Source organism: Kwoniella shandongensis, chromosome 9 (assembly GCF_008629635.2).
Source record: "Kwoniella shandongensis chromosome 9, complete sequence".
Lineage (NCBI taxonomy): Eukaryota > Fungi > Basidiomycota > Tremellomycetes > Tremellales > Cryptococcaceae > Kwoniella > Kwoniella shandongensis.
In genome coordinates this window covers 67,562-94,133 of record NC_089295.1, presented here as the reverse complement: position 1 = coordinate 94,133, position 26,572 = coordinate 67,562, and the positions used below count along the sequence as shown (strand labels likewise).

Sequence of the window (26,572 nt, the reverse complement as noted above, 5' to 3'; positions counted from 1 at the left end):
ATAGTGATGGGGCGTATCTGAGTAGATAAGGATTGTCGGACGTACTACGCATATCAGCTTCAGGTGATATTGTGGGCATGGTGTCTCTTCAATGTCCTCCCATCCATGACTCTGGTCATTGGGCCTTGCTGGGTTCAGCCCGCACTCTGAAGGAGTCCTGGGTCCCCGATCCCTGCCGGTTGTACTGGTTGCATGTAGGCGTCTCAACATGATCCTTTGCGCGAATGGAAGGTCATGGAGATCCTGTTTACTGCTCACGGTCGTCTCGTCCGCGTCCACCCCGTACGAATGCTGTACCACTATCCTAGGCAGACGGTGGCCAGGTGGGCTAGAACATATCGTGGATATCGTAGACAGGTACAACTAAGTTTCGTTTCGATCGCATACTTAAGGACTGCCTGGAATATACCCGTGCCGGAACCGTTCTTCCGAGGATCGCGATCGTTGACAATCCTTTTCGTGCAGACCGATCTTGGAGACATATAATACTTCGTCACGACGGGCCATGTTTTTCGTACTACTCAATTAGCGGACGGGATCTCCACTTTGTAGACATCGTTGAGTCTTGTACGAGACGGTCCCGCTTCGCAGCCATCTGTTCTATCGGAGTATGTCGACATCCAGTCCGTGATCCGTAGCCCACGACTTCCGTTTTTTGTGTATTCTCCGTATCTAACGGAAGCGGGACCGAACAATTTTTCTTGCGTGGAAACTGACGAGATTATTGTCGTTGCTTTTAGCCTTGAGAGGTCTACGACCAACTCCATCGGAACTGGAAGCCTGCAAGTTGTCGAGTACTCATAATCGGTTCAATTGACCACGCGCACGAGGGTGAAATCACGTCGCACCTGATAAAGATGGAAGCACTTGTTTTACGATATCTTGCTCATCAAAACGTGTGTCCTTGTATCCTTGGTACGTATGATTGAAGCTCAGCGATTGATTCGGGAGTCTTAGCATACGTTACGCCGAGACCGACCAATACGACTTTTGCCTTGTTTCTGGGAAAAACCATCAGTGCAGGATGGACATCTGTCTCGTTATCATTAGTAGTGGCTTGAACAGAAAAGAAACTGAGCGTGTGGCGCTCAATGGAGTGTCCCGTTTCACTAAAGGTTACATAATAGGAGAATTTACCGACCTGTTTATGGCCACTAGTATGTCAATAAATTGGTACGGGAGTACTGTAACGTGCCTGAAACGATCTCGCTGCTCATCTAGGGAATTGAAATGACTACTACTGTCAGTTCTCAGGGGACACCAAATCCTGTCTATTTCGCTTCCCCCGAAATCGGATAATTTAATTTCCACCATGCACGATGGATGCTGAAGTGGTGTTGACATGTATGAAGAAGCCATTGACAGTGATTGTTCTAGAAGGGCTGCTACGAACTATAAGGTGCAGCGTATCTCATCGAGGCTGCGCGAAAAGAGAGAGCAAGAAGGTGTATTACGAAAGATTGAGATCTCATTTTATGGGGTACGAAGGTTAGTACAGTACTCAGTAGCGGCATGGGGATTGTGGTATGTCACTCTTCCTTTTGATATGTTTACCCTGAACACTAACCATGTCTTACCCTTTTTTGACGTGACACTTCTCCGTCACGTCAGAGCAAAGGAATGTGGATTTTCAGGCACCATAGCTCTTTAGCTCTGCACTTTCGGTAATATGCGTTTTCTATCTCCATCTATCATGCCTGCCTGAAGGCTGACGCTGACAATCACGCCTTTTCATCAATCTTGGTTTCCATTTTCATTGCCCCGCTGGACCTCGTCGACTTACAGAGCGAGAGTCTCTGAAATCGGTTGTGGCTCCCTTCCACGGGGAGACCGGAGGATTCTTTCAGTTGGCAAAGACGTTGGCACAAAATGGCATCCGACCCAAGGACGATTAACCACATCTCGTTTTTCTCCACGAGTGATTTGATACACGGGTTCCAGCAAAGTTCCGTGTAATGACTCTGGAACGGGTCATGGAATGTAACCAGGATATTTGGTCGTGTTCTGTTCTGTGTGCCGTTACGCGCACGGGGAAGTCGCACCTGTTTGTTCGGTCTGTTTGCCTGTTTGCCAGTCCCGCCTGTTGCTCTTGCACCTGTATTCACTCCATCGTTATCGTTCTCGCAATTGTTTGTCTCTCCTGGTTTCGATTATGAACTAGATAAATTTCCCACACACACACCATTACCACATACAGCTTTCATCATAACTACATACAGATAGACACAATAGATAACGTTAAATAGACAAGCCTGACAGCTTCACCAACAAAGGACGCCACTCCGATATAATGCTCTCGAGATCGTCTGCCCTTCTGTTGTATCTTCGCTCATTCTTCCAACGCACGGTAATCACCTTACTACCTAGCAGATATCACCAGACATTGCTTTTACCACAAGTATATCCGAACAACATGCTGTATAGGGGTCTCTCCATCTTGTCAATCACCTCTTTGCTCACGATCTATCTCATCTTCTTACGCGAAGAATCACCTGGAGCGTCGTTGCTCTCTTACCCATTCTCATCGAGAACACGACCCACTCCCGTCGACATCCTCTCGACGCTCTCGATAACACCACCGGGACATCAACAGTACGCCTGGACAGAAGGCGATGGCTCTACCTCTGAGTTCCTCACTTTAGGTACTCCAGCTCATTTCATCCCCTTTGACGATAATCAGATCATCGATGTGGTCACCGGTCAAAAATTGCAGGGTCCTACCGACGGTTCAACTTTCAACTTGGGCGTGTTAAAGCTGCCACGAGGGAGTAAGTGGGGATTCGTGGGAGTAGCAAGAGGGCCTGGGAGGAAGAGGGATCTGGTTATGGTCAACGGTTATCCATCAAAAGAACAAGTCTTGATTGCGTGAGTACCGCACCCGTTTTCTGGCGCTTCATATGATGATAAGGTGCTGATCTGCTCTGAGAGTAGCTTCGGACTCAACATCACTTCTGAAGGAAAGCTGCACATCGTGACTCCAGCACAGACGATCGATATTCCGATGGGTCCCAAGCAGGGTTGTGTCCCTACCAAGCAGTTTGTTGGCACTTATGGCGCTGAAGACCCCCGACTATTCTGGACCGTGAGTGTATCGACGACTTGTACAACCATGTTCTGCCAACGTAATGCTGACCTCTTTTTTCCCGCTTCAAAGGACGCTGGCACGCCTGGTCTCGTCATGGCTAGATATACCGATGCTTTGGATACATGCCGATCGCTCGGTTTCATCCCCGACCTAAGAGACAAATTCGCCCCTCTTGCGGACGCATTGGCCGTTGGCGAAGGTGTGGTCGATTACAACGCCATCCCTAAAGTTCCCGGCGCTTCCAATAACCTCGAACTGATCCGATTACAAGGTCAAGCCAATGTGGAGAAAAACGTAAGTGCACTTGCAGTGCCCGCTTTACGTTGAAAACGACATGCTAACATTTCTCTATTACTGATCTCCAGTGGGTCGGTTTCTATCCCGGTGCTTTTGCCGATGGAGTCTCGCTTCACCCTCACGTCCAATATTCTTTCGCACCATCACTCACTCTTGCGCCCGTTGACATCAACGCTCGTCGAATCTTGTACAATGATATAGTACCTTCCCCCGATCTCGATACGAGCGAATGTGTTTCCAATGCCCATTTCTCTTGGGAGAAAAGAAAGATCCACCAGGCGAGCCCTCTCTATCGATTGACACTATGTGATAGAGGACCGAACTGTATCGCCGGTGTGGAGAACACTGTCCTGTTCGGTATGGCTCATACACAAAAGGCTCCAAGACATTATGGCAAGTGAGTGGCACTATCCTTTGCCCTGAATAACTTTATACTGTAGTACCGTAAGTTGACCTCGGCATTTCCAGGTTCATTGCCACTTTCAATGTCAGTGCGCCACACAATGTCATCTCTGTCGGTCCTCGTTTCCAAATGAGTGAGTACCCACACCACATCACCCAATCTCAAACGGTGGAACGCTAGATCGCTGACCGCTATCTGTAGCTGGTCTCAATGACGATCAAGTCAATTACGTCTTGACGATGGCCCCTATCCAAGAATCGGATCTCGACCCCATGGTTGAACCCAAACAACTGCTCCAACCGCATCTACCCTCCCATTTCTTCCTCGACGACAAGATGCTCATCACTCTCGGTCACGAAGATAAGAAGATGGTAAACGTCATGACGACTGTTAGAGAGGCTTTGGGCAGACAGAAGATCTGTCAGAGACCGATAATAGATGCGAGTCTGACGAGCGAGTTTGAGGCTGCTCTGGGACATCAATAGAGGCGTAAAAACAATGAAATTACATTGACATCGACATCGAGGGACATTCTGTATTTTCCTGGGACTTTGGTTGACCATCATCAACAGCATAGAGGGAGTTTATAGGGTAGTTTGTATGCATATTTACATGGGTAATTCATTGGCAATACAGCTTAGTTTCTCATATGGGCAGAGGCGTGCGTGTAGTGTATCCAGCCAAGATGCCTGCTTGAATCCGTCATAATACGATTCTCATACATATGCCATGTTCTATTTTCTACATCGTGTCTAGTCTAGCGATACAGTGAATCCTCCACGCTATGCAAATACAAAGGGCTTCCGCCCTATTCCCCTTCTAACCGACTCGCACGCATAGGTCGACTTCGTGAAGCTACTACTTTACCCAACTGTCCTTGACTCGCTCTGCGAATTTGAAAAACTTTGCCATCCCGACAGCAGCCTCTGTATGTCCTTCTGGATCATCTACCACTTCTGGGTGAGCAATACCCAAACCCCATAATCCCTTCACGGATTGACCATCCAACTTGAATCCAGAAGTATGCGAATCGAATTCCATCTCTTGATCTATTCTTCTTTTCTCGTTCTTCCCATCTACATCGCCACAGGTAGCGGAAAACAATTTTGGATAAGGTGATTTTGAATATCCGATCGCGTAGATGATATGTGTGCATTGTGGAAGATATTCTCCATACACTTTCGCTTCGCCCTCAGCATCAGTCGGAAGATCAATCTGTCGTAATACACCATCATCGTCGTTATCGTTGGCGTTATCGAGCATATGTTCTTTTGCCCAATCGGCCGTGGATCCTTTCAATCCGGTATTATCGTATACGATCCCATCTTCTCTATATTCTGCGAATTTGATCTCCCTTCGACGGAAATTGAATATCTTCAGTTCTCGTCTATCCTTCTCTTGTTGACTAATTTCGTAGAGGTTTCTACAGCATAATATACCGGAATGAGAGTTTCCGATGACAGCTACGACGGAGGGTTTGTCGTTGGGGAAAAGGGAGGGGAGAGTCGATTTGATCATACTGTGATCGAGATCGAGGACCGTCAGGTTGGGGTTGTAAGGCTTGTGAAGGTCGGAAGTGAGCGGGTATGAGCCGGTACAGAGGAAGAGACGTGGGGTAGTGAGTGTTGGCTGGGAGTCTATTTGGACATGCCATGTAGAGTCCTGTAGTAAGGCATTCTCATCAGCTCAGTTCGAAAATTCAATGTGGAGTAACCCTTCCCAGGAAGGTCCTCACGAGGAAGGATACAACAAAACTCACGTCCAGACGAGCTTCTGCCACTTCCCCTAGACACTTCTCAATACCCTCCATCCCAATCACTCCATCCACTAATAGCTGTACTAGATCACCTGCCAGACTTAATTGACAAGTATCCTCCCTGTTAATCTGTTCCATCTCGTCGACCGCATTTGGGTGAGAAGCCGACTCGACGATGTGACAGCATGTAGGAGAGGAATGGACCGCATCGAGGTATGTCCCTGTTTTTGTATTTCTGTAATACAATAAAAATCAGCTGGCCATCAAGATCGCAGGTGGCGATATCAAAAAGCTACAGCAAGCAGAAGTTAAGAATGACAGGAAGCCGACGATGGCAACACACCCCAGATGCAAGGGAAGACTGGAATAGGCTACTTACGACGAGATCTCCCGATATAGCTCGTTCAGTCTCCCACCACCAAACTTTCTATCCACCCATAAGATCGAGGTCAATCCGCCATCAAGAAGACTAACGATCGTCGCGAGTCCACCTGGTCCCGCACCAACCACGATCGCGTTGTAGTGCCGTTGTTTGACAGTGTTATTTGTCATTGTTCTAGGCAGCTAGAAAGAAGGATGCTAAATCTAGGTTAGTCAAAGTGTGAAAGTGATAAATCAGAGTAAGATGCATGATGGATGATATAGCAGTTATAGGATACGGATGCAGATGCAATATGATTATTGTTGATATCGTCGTCGTCATAATCTCACTTCTATGGATGCAGATCACCGAGCGGCGCGAGGCGGAATCACGTGATCAAAGTCACAACAACTTCAACCTCCGTAATCTCACGTCCACCCTATCTATCAATAAACTCAACATCCATCTCGTCAGCATCACAAACAACCTCGAGTCAAACAGCCCTTACCTTTGTGGTGATCACGATGGCTCGTCCTCCTTCTCCCGATTGGGACTCAAGGAACCGGGATCCATATCGCGTTCGACAACCCGCTGATCCTGCTGCGCCTTATGATAATCGAGAATGGGATCGCAGACGCCCGACTCATCCGGTCCCCACTGCTCCTTCAGCGTCATCGGCGGGAGGTAGTAATTATGCGTTTTCGTATTCGAGCAGACGGAGTAGGAGTCCGCAATCATCTAGACGAGATCGAGAGAGGGACAGAGATAGGGATGGATATAGTCCAGAAGCGCGAGCTAGGGTACCGTCCGGAGGTGCGGTCAGAGCCTCGACATATAGATCTGGAAAGTGAGTACACCTGTTGCTGACATCATCTGGGTATACATTGACTGACATTTCTGGACTATCTGATACACATTACAGTCATCATGCGGAAGATCCCGAACCTGGTCAGATTGTTGCTCTACCCCGGGACTATCCTTCTCAACGTACAGAACGCTACGACCCTCGCCCTCGCACGTCCTCATTCTCGACATCATACGATGACGCGGGTTCTTCTCGTCTCCCACCTCGACCGGACCATGCACTACCACCTAATCCGACGAAGAAGATGTCGCTCGATAGACCGCCGTCGGTCGCGTCGAGCTCAAGACCGCATTCGCCGGTACAGAGGAGAGTCCAGTCGCCTGTTGCAGGGATCACCCCTGCTAGTGGATCTGTTGCCGGAGCCTTGGAAGCTTTCACCAGGTGAGTCTTAGTCCATCCCTTTCCTCTCAAGGAGTTACCATTGCGCTGCGTGCTTACATATATCTCGTCACATGATAGAGCGATGCGAGACACCATCCTTTCTCACTCGGACAGAGATATCGCCCACAAACATTTCACCGCTCTCGCCAAATTCCCACATACGAATCCCACTTCGCCCCATTTCGAAGAAGCCGAAAGAAGAGTACGACAAGCCGAGAGGGCCTTGCACGATCAGATGACAGCGCTGGAAGGCTCTTTCAACGAAGTCATGAAAAGGACCGTAGGGAAGACTGATGTGATACAGGAGGGGGATGTGGCGGCCCTGGAGGTGGATGCGTTGAAAGAGCGATTAAAGAGGCTGGAGGAACTGAGTAGTGGTGTCTCGGCACGACCCATAAGCGGTATTCCTTCAACCGCTCGTGGACCCGCCATTCAGACCTCGACCGACGTGGCTAGAACAGTCGATGTAACGATCGATACCGCCGGTACTGCAGACGTAGCAGCGGAACCATCGTCGAAACGGATAAAACTGAAGGCTATGTTGGACGATATCATAGCCCGACTATCAGCGGTAGAAGGCGCAAAGGACTCGCTGGAAAGTCGGTGTGAGGAATTGGAGAATGAGATGTCTTTGATGGAGAGCGATGCGAGCATGAAGCTCGATCAGGGTATACGGACATGGGAAGAGCTGGAAGCGCAAAGAGATCCGGAGAAACGACGGTCAAAGAAGAGGAAAGAGAGGGATGAGGATTTGCAAGAGGTCTCAAGAAACGAGAGGGAGCCGTCGACAGCTGCTGCAGTACATGCGACAGCGAGTGCGTTGCCGTCTGTCAATGATCCACCAGCGACAGCAGCAGCAGCAGCAGCAGGAACATCCACGACGTCGACAACGAATGCTTCGGGCACATCGAGTATTGAAGGTCTGTCTATCGATCCACGTGTGGCCAAGTTCTTGTCAGCTGTTTACAAAGAGACCACAGCCCTTCGTCAGGAAGTGGCAAACGCGAGAGACAAGGTGAATCACGATGCTATACCACCTGCTTTGGTGCCTAGTGGAAATACCGATACCTATCAGCAGATATCCACCTTTCAATCCGAGCTCGCCAGTCTCAAAGGGGAGGTCAAGAGCTTGAAAGTGACCACCGAGAATGCCAAACCCGTCGACATTGCGCCTGTATCTGCTGACGTTAAGTCTCTTCAAGATCACATCACTCGGATAGACAAGGATCTGGCAGAACGTCGCGAGAAAGACGTCAGCCGAAGTCATGTTCTTAGTCACATCTCGACTGGAATATCAGACTTGTCAAATCTGATCCAGCAGACTCGAAATGACAATAAACAGATCCGAGAAGAGAGAGAAGCTTCGAAGCAAGCCGAAACGACACGAGCTGGAGAGGTGCAATTGTTGAAATCGCAATTCGAATGGATATTGAAAGAATTCAAGACGGAGTCAGAGAAGCGCGATGCGGATCAGATTGCTGCAAAGGAGCAGATCGAGGCGTTGAAATCTGAAGTGCAGGCTTTGCGAGATGGTATCAAGGAGTTGACGGATGGTAGAGAAGCATGGACAAGGGATGTGATGACAGCTTGTCTGACGACGGTGAAAGAGGACATGAGGGAGGAGTATGCTCAAATCGCATTCAGGGTGAGTAGACACCGTCGTGGACCAGCACTTCGTTGAACGTGTTTCACGTGCGTGAATGCTGATTTTGGTATATTTGTGACAGGAACTGAAGAAGATTGTCGACAAGAAAGTCGCACAGAGAGCTCCACAAGCGAGCGGATCGAATCGTGGTCTATCCGAGGGTCTGCCTAGCGGCTCCACATCTCCGAGTATTCCCCCATCGACCGCTCTGGCAACTGCCTCAGTGCCAGCGCAATCCACTGCAACTGTCTCGCCCAAAGCCCCTCCCACAGCTCCCACGACGAATGCGAGTGCACCCCAACCAGCAGCTCCAGCGACTATTGGACTAGGCGTCTCTGCACCAATTGCCCAATCTTCAACGGCAAGCATAACTAACGATGCTTCATCCTCTACTGCACTCTCAGGTCAAATACCCACAACCTCTGGAAATGACAGTTCACTACCATCTGGAGGTGCACCGATTCAGCCTGCACTTGCCGCGAGACTAGATGATAGCGCCTCTCCCACCCATAAGATCACCCTCAAATTCGGTACCGGCGTCCAATCATCCTCTTCTCACCCTCTCGCATCGCGTATCACACATCCTGTTCCATCACCGATAACATCACCACAACGACCAACCTTGTCGGAAAGGATGACGAGTGGTGGATCTGCAGAGTCACTCAGAGCGAGGATCACGCCTAGTTCCAGTATGACAGAAGAGGCGTTGTTGAATGGGGGTCAGCTGTCTATGATCGATCAGCTGAAACAAGGACAGCAGTCGCCGCCTCAGCAATGAGACGAGATATATAATGCATATGTATGTGTGTATATAGTAGTTTATATGTATAAATCAACGTATTTGATAAACACCATACACTCACGCGCCAGGCGAAAAGAACGACATGAAAGTGAAATGTCGAAAGAGTCGGAGATAAATCCAAGTACTGAAATCTTTAACACCGACAGCTTTCGAGTGCCACACTCACTCCACTTCCCCTTTAATCCCTTTTCCCCACCATAGTATTCTCCTCTCTCTCTCTCCACCTACCAGTTCTGCATTGGCTGCTGCACCGTAGCATCTCGCCTACACTCACTGCTGCACTACACTGCACCTCACACTCAGTCACTCACTGCCTGGTTCGTCGTCGTCTCGTTGTCGCTGTGTGAGGGTTTTGTCGAATCCCGTTGTTTTTAGCACTTTTTGAAGACTCTCTCTTTCAACCGTCAAATAATCAAAAAACCGAGGTCTAAGATGGTGAGTCTAGTGCGACGATCTACTACGAAGGTGTGCAGGAGAGAGGGATGTGGAGATGGATCAAAAGATACAGACACTAGGTGGAACAGAGACAAGTCGATAGTCAAGAAGGGACGGTGTCGTGTTGGTTGGGAATAGAAAAGGATGAAGAGGAAGGGGTGGATGAGGAAGGAGGGGGACTGTTGTGCTCGTCGTCGTCGCGAGAACGATTGCTAATTCTTTTGTTTCTGTCAACTAGGCTCCCACTACCAAGGAACGAAAGGTTAGCATCAATCTTTGTTGAATCGGACAGAACGGAGGGAATTGGATATGGGACTGGCATCGGCATCTTTGTGCAGGACGGACTGAAGTTGGATGGAAGGTTGGACGAGCGAATTGGATGGCAGATATGTGCAGGGTCATCAACGATTGGGGAGGACGAGTTGGACTGGACGATGGGATTCGTTGATAGAGGTGATGGTGTATCAGCGACAGCGAGTGGGGACTGTACTCGCGTACGCTGCCTCGACTTGTTGTTGTCAGATCACCATCTATCTCCTTCGAATCCCCCTGCTCCGTCATCCAATCCTCCCTCGACCGTGTTGTACCTGTTGCGCCTTTACGCTCGTCCGATATCCCATCTATCTCTTTCTTGTTCATGCGCAAAGCCATGTTCCCATACTCGTTCTTCCCTCTGTTCTCAATCTGGCTCCGTCTTCATACTTGCAATACTGATGTCTACTCCCCCTCTTTCGCAGACCCGAACCCCCCGATCGGCTCTTCACGATGTCGTGACCAGGGAGTACACCATCCACCTCCACAAGCGAGTGCACGACTTGTCTTTCAAGAAGAGTGAGTGGGGTTTTCCATATGCCATACGCCCAACAAACCGACCTAGTCTACCTATTATCCGACTCCCTCTCATCATCCATCGAATACACCTGTCATTTACATGTACTGTCATGCTGATTTGATTTGTTTTCTTGTGTTCTCGCAGAGGCCCCCAAGGCTATCAAGTCGGTCGTCGAGTTCGCTCAAAAGTCAATGGGTGTCAAGGACGTCCGAATCTCCCCCGGTCTTAACCAAGCTATCTGGGCTCGTGGTATCCGATCTCCTCCTCGACGAATCCGAGTCCGACTCGAGAGGAAGCGTAACGATGACGAGGGTGCCAAGGAGAAGTTGTACGTTCTTGCTAGCGTCGTTGAGGGTGTTACCAGCTTCAAGGTGAGTCATTCGAGTCTTTCCGTTTCGTATCCGTAGACGTCCTGTCAGTTGGTGGTTGGTGGTTGGTGGACACACACACCAGAACTTATGGTGTAGGGACAAGGCGAAGGAACACTACAGCCGGACTTAGGAGAACAAGTGCTGATTTGGTATTAATTTACACTACAGGGCCTCCAGACCGTCAACGTCGAGGGTGACGAGTAAACGTAATTCTTCGCTTTGAAGAGTACGTTTTAGCGGAGGGGAAAAGGGACTAGGGACAAAACGCATATCACTTTTTTGTAGTCTAGTCTAGACTGGGAGGCGTGGAGCGGTAGCGGTAGCGGTCATGACATCGATTTTCTCTCACACCGCATTAGGTTTCAGCTTCACTGAACGCAGATGTAGGATCGAGCATTCAGTCTGGGTTTTTGGGTTTCAGATCGACGGACGGACAGACAAATCCACTCCACAGAGGATGTTGGTTGTCAGTTGTCAGTTGTTGGTTGTCAGCGCACTTGTCGTGCAGATGGAGAGGCAAAGAGACCTCTCTTACGACTTGACTCTTGTTGGACGGAATGGGAGTAGGCACTGACTGTACCTTCATACTGAAATATCATACTCTCACCAACCTGCCAATCATGCTTGGCCACATGTTAGTTATTGAGACAGATAGTCTAATCCTGATACTGATAATCGATCGCAAACAGACATTGAACAAGACAAAACACTAATGGCATCTGGCAATGCTAGATATATTACAAACGATCTATAATGCACATATTACTCGTAGTACTAATCACTCATTACTAATATGGCAGACGAGGCTCAACAACGCCAACTCGAGCTTTGGCCATAGCCCTGACCTTCCCCGCCATCCATTTCCCATCGACCTATACGGCAATACATTCAGCTTCTGCGCTCAAACTACTGGGAAGGCGCATGAGGGATTACTCACTGTGATTCGAGCTGAATGGAAATCTTCGTTCTGACCAATAGCCCATCCGTCAGGTCTAGTCCATCTGCCAAAGTACGTCAGCTTGCATTCGTGAGTCATACCTCTGTAGAGACACCACTCACTTCTCTCGAGGTAGAGTTGTATTGTAATGAACAGCGTGATACTCGTGACCCATCATCTCGGAGAGGATGGCGTAGTCCTGTGGAGGTGGAGCATGAGCATTGTTCTGATTCCGTTGCAGGAAGATAGGCTACATACCCTCGCAAACCCACCAACGGCCATGATCTGTACATAAAAACGCATGTCTGATCAGTACTTCGACTACTAAGCGACCGAGACGACCGGGACTAACCTCCATGACGGCACCACCTGGTTTCATCCATAATTGATGGCTGAGACCGTTCCCATGTACACCAAACATGATCTTTAGGCATACAAGTCAGCTTTGATTGACCAGATCAATTGGCACAAAATGCACTCACGTCGGCTTTGAGAGCGAGACAAAACTGTCATTGTCAAATTGGTCGTCAGCGTTGACAATTCAGCTAGCCAGCGGTGTAGTAAGAGAGCTCGTCCTCTTATCTAGTTCTGGGAAGGACCGTGTGTCGCTACTCACCTGATCTGTTCGATGTAACCTTTCCATCACCGCATCGTGGAACTCGATCACACCTTCTTCGTGCAACTTGTTCATTTCTTCCAGCAACTCTTTCGCATCATGATCGACCAATCTTCGTCCTGTGAATTGACTTGAGATGCAAACCACCACAATCAGCTCCGTGCCTTTTCCATCCTGACGCATTCCGATGACAAGTGGTCCACTTACCGATCGATGTAAACTACAACGGGGACCTTCGGGTCGTCCCTCTTCACTTCACACCCCTCTGCGATGACCAATCGTTTGATCTGATCTCTTAGTGGGTCAAGCCAGTTAATAGGCACTTCAAGTTTGGGCAAATCGGCATTGGCCTTGTTCCAGTATTTCACATCTATACCAGCTCTATGGGCGGCCCATCGCTTCACAGTGAACTCAAATCAGCTGGCTGAATCAGGCAAAGTAGGTTTACAGAGACAACTCACGTCGGCTATGGCAATCTTGTCGAACAAAAAGGTCATCTGACTCTTCTCACGATCCTCCCAGATGGTACTCTCCTCGACGAGTGTTTCCGGAAGGACAGATTGTTGGAACCAGGTCGTGATACCTAGGAAGGGCCAAATACTGTCAGTCATATCAGATAGCCCAGAGCAGAGTGATCAACTCACGAGCGTTATCTCTCTGACAGTCGAGTCCAAATATTCAAGTCAGCTGCATTGCTATACAAGAAGATCCAAGCGGGGGATGACGGTGCGATACTAACCCAATCAGGAGCCTGAGCACGATACATGATCCTCGAAGGGAGTTCCGACTCTCCAGCAGAGGTGACCACTCGCCAAGCGCCGAGGAACATCTCACCTGTGATCAGGGGTTCGATAAGCGATTGGCCGGCGCGAAGATGATAGAAACTTACCGACTGAACAATGGCAAGGAAAGAGGAGCACGATCAATCAGTTATGATTTTCGGGGCGACCGCTTGAGCAGGACGACAACTTACTGACTGTTCAGCGGTAATAGGTCAGCCAAATACTGACACAGTTAAGCAAGACCAAAGCAGAGACGAGGGCAACTTACAATGGAAATAATGGCCCAAGAACGAGCTCATTGTACCTTCCCTGACCTCGTTGAAGAACATCTAGTATTGCATGAATATGTCAGGCCCCAATCATCCACTTCTATCATTGTGCTCGGGATATCACTCACGCTAACACCTGTCTTTCTGACCGCGGCTTTTCGTAACAACATCCTCTCTTTAGCCTCTTCCGGAGTGACCACCATCATCCTATCTTCTTGAGCTGCATGGTGGTTGTGATATCTATCGTTGGGATCTGATAGACCACTTAGGATCGTGTTAACTCCTCCTGGCGGTAAGGAGTCGGGATTGGACGTGACGATGAGGAAGGTTCCGTTGGTCAAATACAGATTGTGGAAGTAGTCTGAGACGGTGTAGCCCCAAGTCAGCCTATCGAGTCGAAGAGGATGGGAGAGCCAATACAGAGTTCCGTGGAGGTGGCTGTACTCACTGAACCCCGCTACACCGTTTATCCATTCTGTTTCTGGGTATTCTGATTCTGGCACGTATATTTGTTTCCTGATCCCACCTGTAGTTGTCGATCCAAACCGACCTCCACTAAGTCGCTACACATCAGTTCATAGATGGTCAGCCCAATTCCACTCAGCAGGAGATCTTTACGCCGTGCTCATTCTCGAAACACATCCCACTCACATCTATGTGATGATTGATATCATACTTGTCGTTGAGACTGGCATGTGTGAGGAAGGTGAATACGAGGAGAGGTGCGAGTATCGCTGGGATCGCTATTCTAGCTGTGAATGGAGCCATGGTGGTTCAGTTCGACTGAGGAGAGAGGAAGCGAGGTATCTAGGTCTATTTGGTGTTGTTGTCGTTAAGATACGAATGAAGGAGAACAACAAGCTGGGTCGATAGTTGTTATCGAAGCGCGACTCGATCGCGCAGGTCTTGGTCTAACGTCTAGTACGGTGGTTGCGGGGTACGACCGAAGCTCTCTCTAGTAATATGATACAGACAGATAGATGGATAGACGATAGATGGCAAGATGTTGGGAATTCTAGATTGTCTCAGATGTTTTCGTTGATTGAATGAGAAGTGATGTGGGGTATAAAACAACGCAATTGTTACAGCATCTCTTTACGTCTATGCTTATATCAAGCTGTATCACGGGGGCGGGGCGGAGGGGGAGGAGGGACAAGAGTGAGATGATAGCGGGAACGATTAGACAGTGATGCTTTGTGATGATGAGAGTATGATGCATTGATTTAAAAATACATGACGAACCCTCGTTCTCGGATGAAACAAATAACTTGTTGCAGCACGGATGCGCGACGGGACTACTAACCTCGTTCAGGCACAAATCGGACACTTTGTTTACGGGGAGGGGGAGTGCCACGTGAGAGGGAGTGATGGAGGAAGAACACAGTATACATTTGACATTATTGTAAGGGTTCGTACAACAAACTATCAACGGGATTCAAGTATATTACATGCACAGTCGGTATTTACACCTAGAGTGGGCAGGAAAGCAGACAAACGTCTAGTCAGCACGACGTTTCCATACCACTACTTTATCATGGCGAAGGCGCCAAAATCGGAGAGAGGAGTAAATACGGATCAGAATAAATAATATCAATCAATGCCCGAAAGCTCTGAAACAGCCTTCTAGTTGATGTTTAGGTGAAGTATATTCATCATAAAAGATGGTAAAGGGGAGGGAGAGGGAGAGGCAGAGAGGGTTTGAAATGTTTGACTCACAGGTAGTAATACGTCGTTAAAGCATCTTACAATTGTATGTATGAAGAGAGGTAAGAGAAAGAGAACGATTCAATTGGGATTGACAAAGTGAAATTTGTCGCAGAAGGGAAATGCAGTTTGGGACGCTTGGCTCAGAACGCCACCGTGGGAAAGTTGACCCTGATAGCCGCGAGCCCTCCTGTGCGGATGTTACAAGACTGGTAAGTATGTATGTTTGGCGACAACCTGTACATCTGCCGACGGCCGCTAGTCATATCAAGGGAAGGGCGGGATCTCGGACCATCGGTCGAGGTAGTCAGCCGAATGAGTATTGATTTTCGGACGGGGAAGTGGGATCAATAGGCTTTGAGGGCGGAAGATGGAATACAATTCGGGACTGTGTCTTCGCGTCGGCCTCCACCGACCCGACAACTGACCTTACCGGTCTTCGCTTCCCTTATCTCCGTACCATACAACCCTCGTATCAATTAACCCGAGAGCAATCCATCTCTGTACTTGACTCTTTGACCAACTACTGAGCACGAGTACAGATTCGCTCTGCTCACCATGACCATCAGTAATACGCCCAAAGTCCTGTTTCTGGACAGTATCAAGCTTGCTACCTCTCAGCTCAAGTCATTCCAAAAAGTAGCGACGGTCATCGTGAGTCAAGGTCCTACTCCGCACTCAAGGATAATCTGACCTGATATCCTCTCAGCCCAACACGAGTAAGAGCAGAGAAGAGTTCCTTTCGGACCTGAACACAAAGTATAAAGATGTCTCTGGCATATATCGACATTTCAAAGCTTCTGAATCGATTAAAGTGAGTTCAGAAACGCGTCGTTGCGTTCGCCTCCATCTTACTTACGAATCGAACGCAGATAACAGGTCGATTTGATGAAGAGCTCGTGGGGAGATTACCCTCAAAGCTCAAGTTTATCGCACACAATGGAGCTGGATAGTGAGTAGCCGTAGGTGCTCCGAGTATGATATCGTTAGCTGACCGTTGTCCCAGTGATCAGAGTCAGTTTGAGTGCTATTAGTGAGAGGACAATGTAATTGGTTGCTGACAACTCTACTATCCCAACTTGTATTCCATCCCATCATATCGTCTTCTACACCCGTATCATTCTGGCCTTTTTTTCATTCGACACCCCTGTCGCTGCTATCTGAACCCCATCCAGTCGACATTCCTTCATGCACGTCCCGCGGGATCCAGGTCTCCAACGTCCCCACTGCCGTCGACGAAGCCACAGCCGACACTGCCATGTTCCTCCTCATCGGTGCTATTCGACAATTCTCACTCGCCCTCTCTCACGCTAGAGCCGGCACATTCAACTCTCAGATCCCGCTCTCGAACGATCCCAAGGGTAAAGTCCTCGGTATCATCGGGATGGGCGGGATAGGAAGTGCTCTAGCTCGAAGAGCCTTACCATTTGGGATGAAGGTTCAATATCATAATCGAAAGAGGGTATCACCTGAGAAAGAACAAGAGATCAACGCGAAATACGTTGATACACTCGACGAACTTTTATCTACATCAGATGTAATCTCGCTCAATCTTCCCTTGAATGATAAGACGAAGCATCTCATATCCGATTCGGCTTTTGCAAAGATGAAACCTTCCGCTATACTCATCAACACCGCTCGAGGTCCGATCGTCGACGAAGCTGCCTTAGTTCGCGCATTGGAAGAGGGGAAGATAGCAGGATGCGGGTTGGACGTATATGAGGATGAACCGCGAATCACACAGGCATTGTTGGATAACCCCAAAGCGTTGTGTCTGCCACATGTCGGAACGGTCACGGTGGAGACGCAGACGGAGATGGAAGCGGTTTGCTTGAGGAATTTGGAGCATGGCTTGACGAAGGGGAAAATGGGATTCGTGGTCGCTGAGCAAGCACACATGTTGAAATAGAATGGACAAATATAAATGCAAACACTGTAGACTACAATAACGCCAGCAGCATTGTCCTCCTTGTAATCCACTGTTCGTCTTTCTGCTGCATCGCCTATCCACACACGTCCATGATGAGCCGGATGAACATCTTGATACAGTCTACATAATCGACAATCTGCAAGTGAAGTGGGTTCGGTCAGTCAGTCCACTCAACGTACCCTCTCAAGAGCTTAGCTTATGTGTAAAACGTTCACCCACTTCTACTCTCTCATCTGGCATCGTATTATATTTCCCGCCTGGCCCACAAACGATCCCTTCCATCCCCAGCTTCTCATACAGATGTCCCGCATCCGACCCATAGAAGCACTGAGGTTTGAGCACTCCAGTGGGTTGCGTTTGGTTCGGACGGACTTGTTCATATACTTTATTGAGGGCTTTGACGATATATGCGTCTTTTGGAACTTCGAAAGACGGCATACCGTCCGCTTGTTCAAAGGTGATTTCGTACTGTAAAGAAGGGAAGCAGTCGCGGGTCTGTTGACATGCTTTGTCGAGGGCGGATCGGACATCAGAGGGAGTTTGACCAGGTCCAAAGCGGCTACGGTACATCGCGTGCAAGGTCAGTGCTTCTCCGATGATACAAGCCACAGCGCCTTGCTCTCTATGAGTCTATGAGAAGGACGAGATTGCAAAAAGGACGGAAGGTAGTTGGAGGGGTAAAAAGGTGCAGCACGCGCTGCGCTCACTCACGCTGCTCCTCTGATGACGGCGAAATCAGCCACTTGAGGCGGACGCCAATCTGCCATTTCACGACCCAGTCCTGCTCTCACAACTCCGACATGACATCGATTGCACGATTCAACATCTTCGTTCTTGGCATTTGGGAAAGTGAGATCCGTCAGACGGGGGATCAGATCTGTCGCAGCTAACAGAGCATCGGTCGCTTCTTCCCTTTTGCTCATACTGCGATGTCGAGCCTGCAATCAGTCATGCTCTCCTTCGCCGCTCCCCATTACCGAGCTAACATTCAAGTGTAGGGTATGCTTACTGCCTTGTAACACCTGTCAACTCTATTCTGAAAATCTGTGATTCCGCATGCATCGTAATCGCTTTCAAATCGCTCGGTTCACAATTAACGAAATAATCCGCATTGTCACACACCCCCTGTTCGATAAGTGCAGCAGTACCGACTCCACCTTGCAGTTCGCCCACGACGAAGGTCAGGGTGATGTCGCCAGAGGGTTTCCAGCCGCTCGCGAGGAGTGTTTGGACCGCACAGAAGTACGCGGCACAACCGGATTCTGTGTCAAAGCGACCATAGGCGGAGTCAGTAATCGTTCTTCTGATGTAGTTGATATGGAAGTCTCGGTCTTAGGTTTCGGCTTGAATAGGCGACCAATAGGCCACGCCCGCACGAAAGGGGTGATCAAAGCAGTGACAGTTGACCTATGTTTCAGAGAAGATGCACTCACTCATATTCGACACACCAATCCCATAGATCATACCATCTCTTATCAACCCTCCCCACGGATCAACCGTCCATCCTTCCGTAACCGGATTCGTATCCAAATGACCATTAAACAACAGATTCTTCCCCTTCCCTTTACCTTTCCATACACCTACTGCATTTTGTCTCGTATCATTGTCGAATTTGAACAATTTCGAATCTAATCCTATCGATCGCATGATAATGACCATATGAGATGTTGCGGCCAGCTCGCCATCTGTTTTCGAGTACGATTTGATTTGAATGAGTTTTTGGAGGACACCAAGACATGCTTCCGTGTTTGGCTCCGGGATAGCACTTGACGAAGACAAAGACGATGACATGGTGTGAGTGTTGGGACTGAGGACTGTGGAAGGATTTGGAATTGTTGAAAGGTTGAGCGAGATTGTGATTGTCGGCGTTGTCGTCTTTATCCTGTCGTGACTACAGTTGGACGCAGCGACACTATCGTACATGATCTCGTCGTCTTCGTGTTCGTCAATGCTTCGACTGACTGATCGAGATCAGGAGCGATACTGTATCCACTATGACATATCGAGCTGCCTGTGAGGGTGGTCGACTTCTCCGTCCGTCGGAGCAGTAGCAAGCACGAGGTGCACACGCTTGCTGAATCAAAACCGCCCGAAGCGCTTAACAGAGCGGGCTCTTATCGGTGTCTAGATTATGTATTGTTGCGTATTCGCCTATTCGGACTTGACCTATTCGGGCGTAATTAATTAACTTACAGAGATAAGCACCGCGAATAAAAGTATAACTTTTATCGGTCATGACCGTCGTCATGAACGTATGAGGTGCTGCAATTGGTCCGTCGGCAAACCCTTCCCGACTCGCGCTCGTGAGGTGTCCTTGGGCCTCATGCCCTTTGCCTTTGTGGTAGAGGAGCGAAGCATAGAATATGCTATATGTGGACGCCCAGCATTGGCCGGTGGGTCCGTCAATCCCGATATACGGTAGAGGTCGGATGTGACCGCAGACGCGATGCCATTTACGACTTTTACTGAACTACGAGTAGTTTACGAATGATCGGTGGGGTGGACCCGACGTCGAATGATAGTGTCTCCCGGATGGGGAGGGGGGGATTGGGCAAAGTCATGAACTAGTGTCGTCTCCACAGGCTAAACCTATCTGATCTTTTCGGTCAGCCTGTCAAACAGAACTTTCCTCGAATCACCAATTATCTATCAGGAAACTAACAATCGTTCGCGATCAACTCTTGTCATCTCGAAAGTAAACTCAGACCTTATACTTGACTTGTTTGAGGCAAGATGACCGAGTACGTCGATAAAGAGAAATCTGCCTCTTTCAAAGATACCGCCATCGTCGCCCACGACGGAGTTGTAGATGAAGGCTACGATATCTATGCTCAGCATGTCGGTACCATCAAAGGGGAAGGGAGAACGGCCGAAGAGCAATTGGGATGGGAGAGGAAGAGTAAGAGGGTTGCGGGGAAATTTGATCTCTACCTCCTGGCAATGATGTGTTTCTTAGTCGGTGGGTGCGGTTCTGACACGATCTCCGGAGCAGGAACGATAGGATTCCCGAGTGTGCAGTATGCTGATCGTGCGAGGATGTGTTTGCAGGTGTCAACTATATCGACAAAGCGGCTTTGGCTTGGGCGGTGTTGTTCGACCTGAAGACCGATCTCCATCTAGTCGGCAAAGAATATTCTTGGGTCAGCTCAATGTTCTACTTTGGTTATCTTGCTGGTGAGTTGGGAGCGAGACCGGGAGTCGGCATCTCACCGACCGTATCCCTGTCCAAACAAGCGATCAACCTACTAATTGTACTTCACTTCGTACCCTGTCGCCCCTTCCGTTTCCTAGGCCAAATCCCTTCAATGTACGCCACAGCGAAGTTACCACTTGCCAAAGTCATCTCCATCACCTGTATGCTCTGGGGCGCACTCATGCTCGCCACTATGGGCTGTAAGAATTTCAGTCAGATGATGGCTGTTCGATTCTTGCTCGGTTTCACGGAAGCGCCGTTGGTGCCTTCCTTGGTCAGTTATACGGCATTGTTCTATACCAAAAAAGAGAATGCGGTGAGAACTTTGATCTGGGGTGCTATGCAAGTGAGTCTGGAGTGATTTTTTTGGTCACGTCGATTCTTGCGCCCCCCCCCCCCTCACGGAGTATATATCAGTCACTGCCACATACAATATTCCTTGGATGATTAAGTGCTGACGTTTTTTTACTTATCCCTACTCGTAAGGGCACATTCTACCTCATCTTCACACTGGTCGCTTACGGACTTGGCCATATCAAAAACACCGCTCTAAAACAATGGGCATGGATCTATCTCGTCCTTGGACTGATCTCCGTCGCTCTAGGCGTCGGATGGTGGTTCTTACCTGATACCCCTATACAAGCAAGATTCTTGACGGAGGAAGAGAAGGTCATTGCGGTGGAGAGGGTTGCGGAGAATATGACGGGTACAAAGGGTCATGCGAGTGAGTACGAGTTGCAGAGTTACTTAACACTGGTCACTGCACGACGACATGAGCTATGATCCATAATACATTGAAATGGAAGCTGACGACTGGCCGCTGCCACCTTTGTTAGTCCAATGGTACCAGGTCTGGGACGCACTTAAGGATCCGATGTACTACCTATCCATCCTCTACGTCTTCCTCGCAATGGTACCCAACGGTCTTTCCAGTTTCAACAGTGAGTACAGTAACTATGTTCGCGAGAACGCTTGTAGCGGTTGCTGACTTGTTACTTTCTTTGCCAGCCCTCGTGATATCGTCATTCGGATTCAACCAATTCAACACCCTCCTTGCTGGTCTTCCCTCTTCCATCGTATCAGCCGGTTCTCTCCTCGCCTGGGGCATTGCCGCTCGTAAATACGGTGGTCTCCGAACGCTCGGTATGGTCCTCCCACTCATCCCTGCCATCGCCGGAATATCAGCTGTCTACGCAACGACATACGGCAATCATCCCAAATGGGGTCGTGCATTCTGTTATTGGCTCATCAATTCTTACGCTGTAACATGGCCTTTCCTCCAAGCTCATATCGGCGTCAATTTCGCCGGACATACCAAAAGAGCTTTCGTCTATGGGTCGGTATTGGTCGTTTTTGCCGCTGCGAATATCGTAGGACCATTCATCTTCCCTGCGGGCAGTAGTAATTATTCTACTGCGCTAGCTATCATTTTGGTGTTTTTCTGCGTTCAGGCAGTCATAGCTGTCTTAATCAGGGTATATATGCTTTGGCATAATAAGAGAAGGGATAGGTTGTACGGTAAAGTGGATAGAAAGGCGGAGATGGAAGGTGCGCTGGAAGGACTACAGGATAAGACGGATAGGGAGAACACCGCGTTCAGGTATGTTTACTAGTCTAGGTAGCAAGGGTGGGAGTCAAGCTGCGACAGCGGTGTGTGTGTGTGTTATGTGACTGTCTTGGTATCGTTAGTAACAGTTGTTAGTCGTGGGCGAGTTGTCAATGAAACGAAAATGTCAGTGTTATCTTCTCTGTCGACATACATTACGGTCAGCTTCAGCTTTATAAAAGCAGTTGCTCCGACGTCAGAACGTATCAACAATGCATGTATGGACAACAGAACCTACTACTGAGCTACAAATGTCAACTTGATAAAACACCACCCCGTCGCTCACTCTCAACCACCCCGAGCTACTCTACCACACAGAGCTTACTTCTGACTGGCACGTTCTGATCCGACTGCTCCGGGAACCCAGAGACCTTGACGCCTTTTCGGAAGATGACACAATGTGATGATCCACCAAAGTGGAACATGCTGCGTACAAAGTCAAGAAGATCAGTATGGTCCCGGCTACAGTACAGACTGGCACGACACTCACCCTAGCTCGTCTCCCTTTTTGATCTTTTGCCCTTCCTTCACTGTGATATCACACGTCGAGACTTCTGTCATTCCAATTCCGATGAAAGCCATCAAACCGATCTTTGGATTGTCCGCCTCGATGAAGATGACCGCTCTCGTTGCCGTACATGAGATATATTCCTGACTTGTCGTTTCACCGTGTGTGTCCGCGTCTCCATTCTCGTTGAAATCGGTGAACAGCGGTTCACTGAAATAGGTCCCTTCCACCAAGTAGGCTTTCTTGATCGTTCCGGATACTGGAGCAGCCCAACGATGATATGACAGCGCTGAGAGGAAAGCTTGATAGATTGTACCGCCGACAAATTGGTCGGCCCATTCGTCGAATGCCAGAATGTCAAGAACGGAATACGGTTGTCCTTTGACCCAAAACTTTTCTCTCGCTTTGATATCGGTCGCCGTCTTGTACACTTTCGATTCGCAACAGTTGGCCACGACATCATCGTTCTCGGGTTCAGCAACCGGTCGGAACTCATCTTTCAATGTTCGTGTGAAGAACGCATCCCACGATTTGAAACCGTGATATTTTGCAGTAGGGTCGCAGTGGAACATCTCGTGGAACTTGAAATTCGTCTTGCCGCCGAGATTACCGACATCTTCGAGAGATGCGAGACCGGTCTCACCAAACCAGTCGGTCTTGCCGGTATCCAGGACTTTGGCAGACTCGGGAGAGGTGAGGAAGTCGCCCCAGACATCGAGAATCTTCTTGAGCTGTGGGCGAGAGTGGTAAGAGGGGAATACGCATATCAGCCTCCATCCATGTGGGATTGAAGGGACACATCGTATCATGCACACTCACCTGCTTGTTCACTTTCGGATCCTGGAAGACACAGAACCCCGAAGTCGTGCCCATCGGCCAATCCAACAACGCATTGACAGGCACACCGACCAACCCTACTTTATGTCCTGGATCCGTCCATGCCGGCGCTGTCTGGATTACGTGATTCATGAGCGTCAGGAGGTGTTCGAAGTCGCGGACTTGGTAGTTGTCACCTGAGGGATCTTTGAGGTGTTCCTTGTTGTCAGGGATCTACGGGGGAGGGCATTTGCTGATCAGCTCAGCTCTGGGGATTGGAGGAGGGATGCGAGCGAGAGCTGAAGGACGTATGTGCGGCAAGCGAGTGGGGACTTACCTGCTGGAACATCTGGTTGAAGAGCATATACAGCCTCGTGTCCTTATCAACCATCTCCTTGAACTCCTTCAAGACGGGATGAAGTGGTTTAGGATTTTGTTTGACATAGTCGACAGTGTCGTTGAGGAACTTGTGGTGGTGTCGTTTGTCTTGTGAGGACCATTCACCAGTCTGTGAAGCAACACTTGCACGATCAGTGTTCATATCCATATTTTCATATGCGATTCAGGAATAGAAGGGGGAGGAATGCAGGAAGGGGCAATCTGACACGGTGGGTCGGACTGTCGACTCACCCTGTGGACTCGGTGCTCTTCTGGTACGGTGTGGTCAGGAGGATCGGGCATACTGGTTATTTGACTGGATGAGGGAGGTTTTGGAAGGTGAAAGATGCTATAGATATGCCGATGCAATAGATGTTGTGTGATGATACAACTTGCTACAGATTCAAAGACCGTTGATTCCAGTGAATGTTGTCCAGTTATGACGTCGTTATGTTCCTGAGCATCCGTCCAAAAATACATTTTTCACTGCAGCGTTGAGAGATGACTGAAATACATGGGTGGGTACATCCGTGTTATATGCTTGTACGAAATCATACGAATGCAAGGCAGGACCGCTTGGATCAGATGTGTGTTGATACTTACAGTGTGCCAGACAAGCTAACGCCGCCGAACTCCCGCAGCGGATATTATGATGATTACAACAAGAAACTAAGTCCGCGACATGACTATCCCTCCTGAGCCCGCCCACCGTCCTCTTGACTTCTCAGCACCCCCTCTTCCAATCTCTTCATCTTCACCTCTTCCCTCCCTCTCGCTCTCGGTTCGGGTGTAGGTTCCATCACAAAGCTTCTCCCTGGCGCCCACCAGTATGTCGGGTATCTCCTCCTGCCGAGATTGTTGATGAATAATGCCCAGGCCAACACGAGGAGGGAAGAACAGAGGATGATAGGGAGATAGGTCCATGAGAGCGTGACAATGAATGGTTCAGTCGCAGCCGCCAGTGCTGTAGCGCCGGATCTACAGTTAAGGAGACGGTACATGTATCAGTGCCGTGCTAGATAGAGCACAGACGTCGGCTCGAGCGTTGACGACTTACGGAGGATGCACTAGGCCCAAGATCAGCGTGACCAATAACGTCACCGATACTGTCAGACCACCATTGATGAATGGTCTACCATGAAACTCCCTGTTCTCCAACAATATCTTATATTCCTCCTCATTTCCATTCAACGTGAAGAGTTTAGTTATTGCTGTTCCTATAAGGGCTCCTGCAAAATTCCCAAATATCAAATTTCTCGGTTGTGCGAGAGGTGACTCGATGACTCCGAAAAGGAGTACAGAAGCCGCTCCGAACGAAGTGATGATCAATGGTGAGCCGTAGACATCATGAAAGACCGTATGGGTGGAAGCGATCGATTCCAATAGGAGGATAGATCCGAATGATCCAATGAAGGCGAATAACCATACCTCGTATTTCAGAGGGATGTGCACCAACCAGCAGAAGGGTGGAATGGGCAGCGGATCATATGGTGGTTTGGCAGATTCGGATCGATATCCCAAGAAACGTGAGAAGAGTGGATGGAGAGAAGGTCGATAATCTCTTTCGAGGAGCAAGAATGTTCGGACGGCTGGAGGTGGTTGTGGAGTCGGGGTAAGCGTGTTGGCTGAAGACGAACTCTGGTCTCGCCGAGAAGAGAAATAGCTCATGCTATTGTCATTGAACCATGATTTAGTCTAGTCTAGTCCAGTGGTGGTTCTAATGATGTCAGCGCGAGGTAACAACCATAGCGATAGTAATAGTAGTATGGATTGTCTCAATTGATGGAGAACAAGTTGAGTTTGACCAAACCCTGGCTGGTAGTCGCGTGCACTATTTGTTAGCGTAGCCGGCTAATCCATCAATCATCAATTCGATGCAGAAGCGAGTCTATGCATTCAACTTGCATTCCTTCTCTGGCTGGAATGACACTTCCGCTGTTTGTTGGCTTTGTGGTTGTTGTGGAGCAACGTTGGTCGAAGCTATAGATGTGAATGCATATATATATATAGTATGAACTTGAGCTTCGTCGGGGACATCACCGAGGTGGTTTTTTTAAGCTTCTCTTGCTCGCGCCCCTTCTTTCCTTCCTCGGACACAAATAGGTTGACTAGCGGGTCTCCCAATATGTGTGCATGCATGGTAGCAACTCATACATAGTGGTAAGATCCACTCCCTGTTCAGGTGATGGGATGGCAAACAGGTAGAACCCTCGTACGGTTTGTTTTGTTCTGGACTCACACCCCTTGCTCCCCTGTATCGTGCCTCTTCGGCCGATGATCCTCGAGATTTGGGTCTACATCATCGCTTGTTCACTGAAGACGGCTCCTCTTCCTTCTTCTTTTACCTCTTGGCATTGTGGGGTATGTAGGTGATCTCTTCTACCGAATTTCAAATTTTAAAATTATTGGTCCCGGACCCTTCTTATCTGATAATATATCCCTTTTCTCTCTCTCTCTCTCTGTGTGTAATGACGAATTTCCCCCGACTCCTACTTTTCCGCTTTGGTCTCGATCCTATCCCATCCCATCCCAGCACACAGAGACTGCACTTGTCCTCGCTTGTCTCCTTGTCTCACCATTCTTGGTTCTTTTCTCGGACC

General features: G+C 48.9%; 10 protein-coding genes across 10 annotated transcripts; 5 read left to right on the top strand and 5 right to left on the bottom strand.

Moving 5' to 3' along the window:
* Positions 1-2,413: 2,413 nt before the first annotated feature.
* On the top strand, positions 2,414-4,270 carry CI109_104993 (uncharacterized protein; the record flags this gene model as incomplete). Its single annotated transcript, XM_032007828.1, has 6 exons — positions 2,414-2,865; positions 2,932-3,082; positions 3,155-3,379; positions 3,451-3,779; positions 3,851-3,918; positions 3,987-4,270. 6 exons carry the CDS (start codon positions 2,414-2,416, stop codon positions 4,268-4,270), a joined length of 1,509 nt encoding a protein of 502 aa, XP_031857912.1.
* Positions 4,271-4,643: 373 nt separating this feature from the next.
* On the bottom strand, positions 4,644-6,093 carry CI109_104992 (uncharacterized protein; the record flags this gene model as incomplete). Its single annotated transcript, XM_032007827.1, has 3 exons — positions 4,644-5,447; positions 5,545-5,776; positions 5,921-6,093. 3 exons carry the CDS (start codon positions 6,091-6,093, stop codon positions 4,644-4,646), a joined length of 1,209 nt encoding a protein of 402 aa, XP_031857911.1.
* Positions 6,094-6,260: 167 nt separating this feature from the next.
* On the top strand, positions 6,261-9,571 carry CI109_104991 (uncharacterized protein; the record flags this gene model as incomplete). Its single annotated transcript, XM_032007826.2, has 5 exons — positions 6,261-6,324; positions 6,404-6,749; positions 6,825-7,148; positions 7,227-8,793; positions 8,876-9,571. The coding sequence occupies 5 exons, from the start codon at positions 6,261-6,263 to the stop codon at positions 9,569-9,571; spliced, it is 2,997 nt and encodes a 998-aa protein (XP_031857910.2).
* A 1,172-nt stretch (positions 9,572-10,743) lies between these two features.
* CI109_104990 (60S ribosomal protein eL31) lies at positions 10,744-11,437 on the top strand (the record flags this gene model as incomplete). The annotated part of the gene is made up of 3 exons (XM_032007825.1): positions 10,744-10,861; positions 11,007-11,233; positions 11,402-11,437. The coding sequence occupies 3 exons, from the start codon at positions 10,744-10,746 to the stop codon at positions 11,435-11,437; spliced, it is 381 nt and encodes a 126-aa protein (XP_031857909.1).
* Positions 11,438-12,021: 584 nt separating this feature from the next.
* CI109_104989 (uncharacterized protein) lies at positions 12,022-14,605 on the bottom strand (the record flags this gene model as incomplete). The annotated part of the gene is made up of 15 exons (XM_032007824.1): positions 12,022-12,105; positions 12,171-12,234; positions 12,293-12,369; positions 12,429-12,455; positions 12,523-12,594; positions 12,653-12,676; positions 12,787-12,916; positions 12,994-13,184; positions 13,248-13,369; positions 13,431-13,443; positions 13,526-13,620; positions 13,837-13,897; positions 13,966-14,198; positions 14,286-14,400; positions 14,489-14,605. 15 exons carry the CDS (start codon positions 14,603-14,605, stop codon positions 12,022-12,024), a joined length of 1,425 nt encoding a protein of 474 aa, XP_031857908.1.
* A 1,494-nt stretch (positions 14,606-16,099) lies between these two features.
* On the top strand, positions 16,100-17,450 carry CI109_104988 (uncharacterized protein; the record flags this gene model as incomplete). Its single annotated transcript, XM_032007823.1, has 5 exons — positions 16,100-16,195; positions 16,251-16,355; positions 16,414-16,493; positions 16,548-16,555; positions 16,717-17,450. 5 exons carry the CDS (start codon positions 16,100-16,102, stop codon positions 17,448-17,450), a joined length of 1,023 nt encoding a protein of 340 aa, XP_031857907.1.
* Positions 17,451-17,544: 94 nt separating this feature from the next.
* CI109_104987 (uncharacterized protein) lies at positions 17,545-19,394 on the bottom strand (the record flags this gene model as incomplete). Its single annotated transcript, XM_032007822.2, has 5 exons — positions 17,545-17,607; positions 17,691-18,030; positions 18,183-18,395; positions 18,481-18,733; positions 18,905-19,394. The coding sequence occupies 5 exons, from the start codon at positions 19,392-19,394 to the stop codon at positions 17,545-17,547; spliced, it is 1,359 nt and encodes a 452-aa protein (XP_031857906.2).
* An 810-nt stretch (positions 19,395-20,204) lies between these two features.
* Positions 20,205-22,277, top strand: CI109_104986 (uncharacterized protein; the record flags this gene model as incomplete). The annotated part of the gene is made up of 6 exons (XM_032007821.2): positions 20,205-20,430; positions 20,520-20,645; positions 20,763-21,010; positions 21,151-21,388; positions 21,501-21,605; positions 21,673-22,277. The coding sequence occupies 6 exons, from the start codon at positions 20,205-20,207 to the stop codon at positions 22,275-22,277; spliced, it is 1,548 nt and encodes a 515-aa protein (XP_031857905.2).
* Positions 22,278-22,572: 295 nt separating this feature from the next.
* Positions 22,573-24,275, bottom strand: CI109_104985 (phosphatidylserine decarboxylase; the record flags this gene model as incomplete). The annotated part of the gene is made up of 5 exons (XM_032007820.1): positions 22,573-22,696; positions 22,761-23,509; positions 23,598-23,828; positions 23,932-24,102; positions 24,225-24,275. 5 exons carry the CDS (start codon positions 24,273-24,275, stop codon positions 22,573-22,575), a joined length of 1,326 nt encoding a protein of 441 aa, XP_031857904.1.
* A 383-nt stretch (positions 24,276-24,658) lies between these two features.
* CI109_104984 (uncharacterized protein) lies at positions 24,659-25,640 on the bottom strand (the record flags this gene model as incomplete). The annotated part of the gene is made up of 2 exons (XM_032007819.1): positions 24,659-24,950; positions 25,030-25,640. 2 exons carry the CDS (start codon positions 25,638-25,640, stop codon positions 24,659-24,661), a joined length of 903 nt encoding a protein of 300 aa, XP_031857903.1.
* Positions 25,641-26,572: the final 932 nt, after the last annotated feature.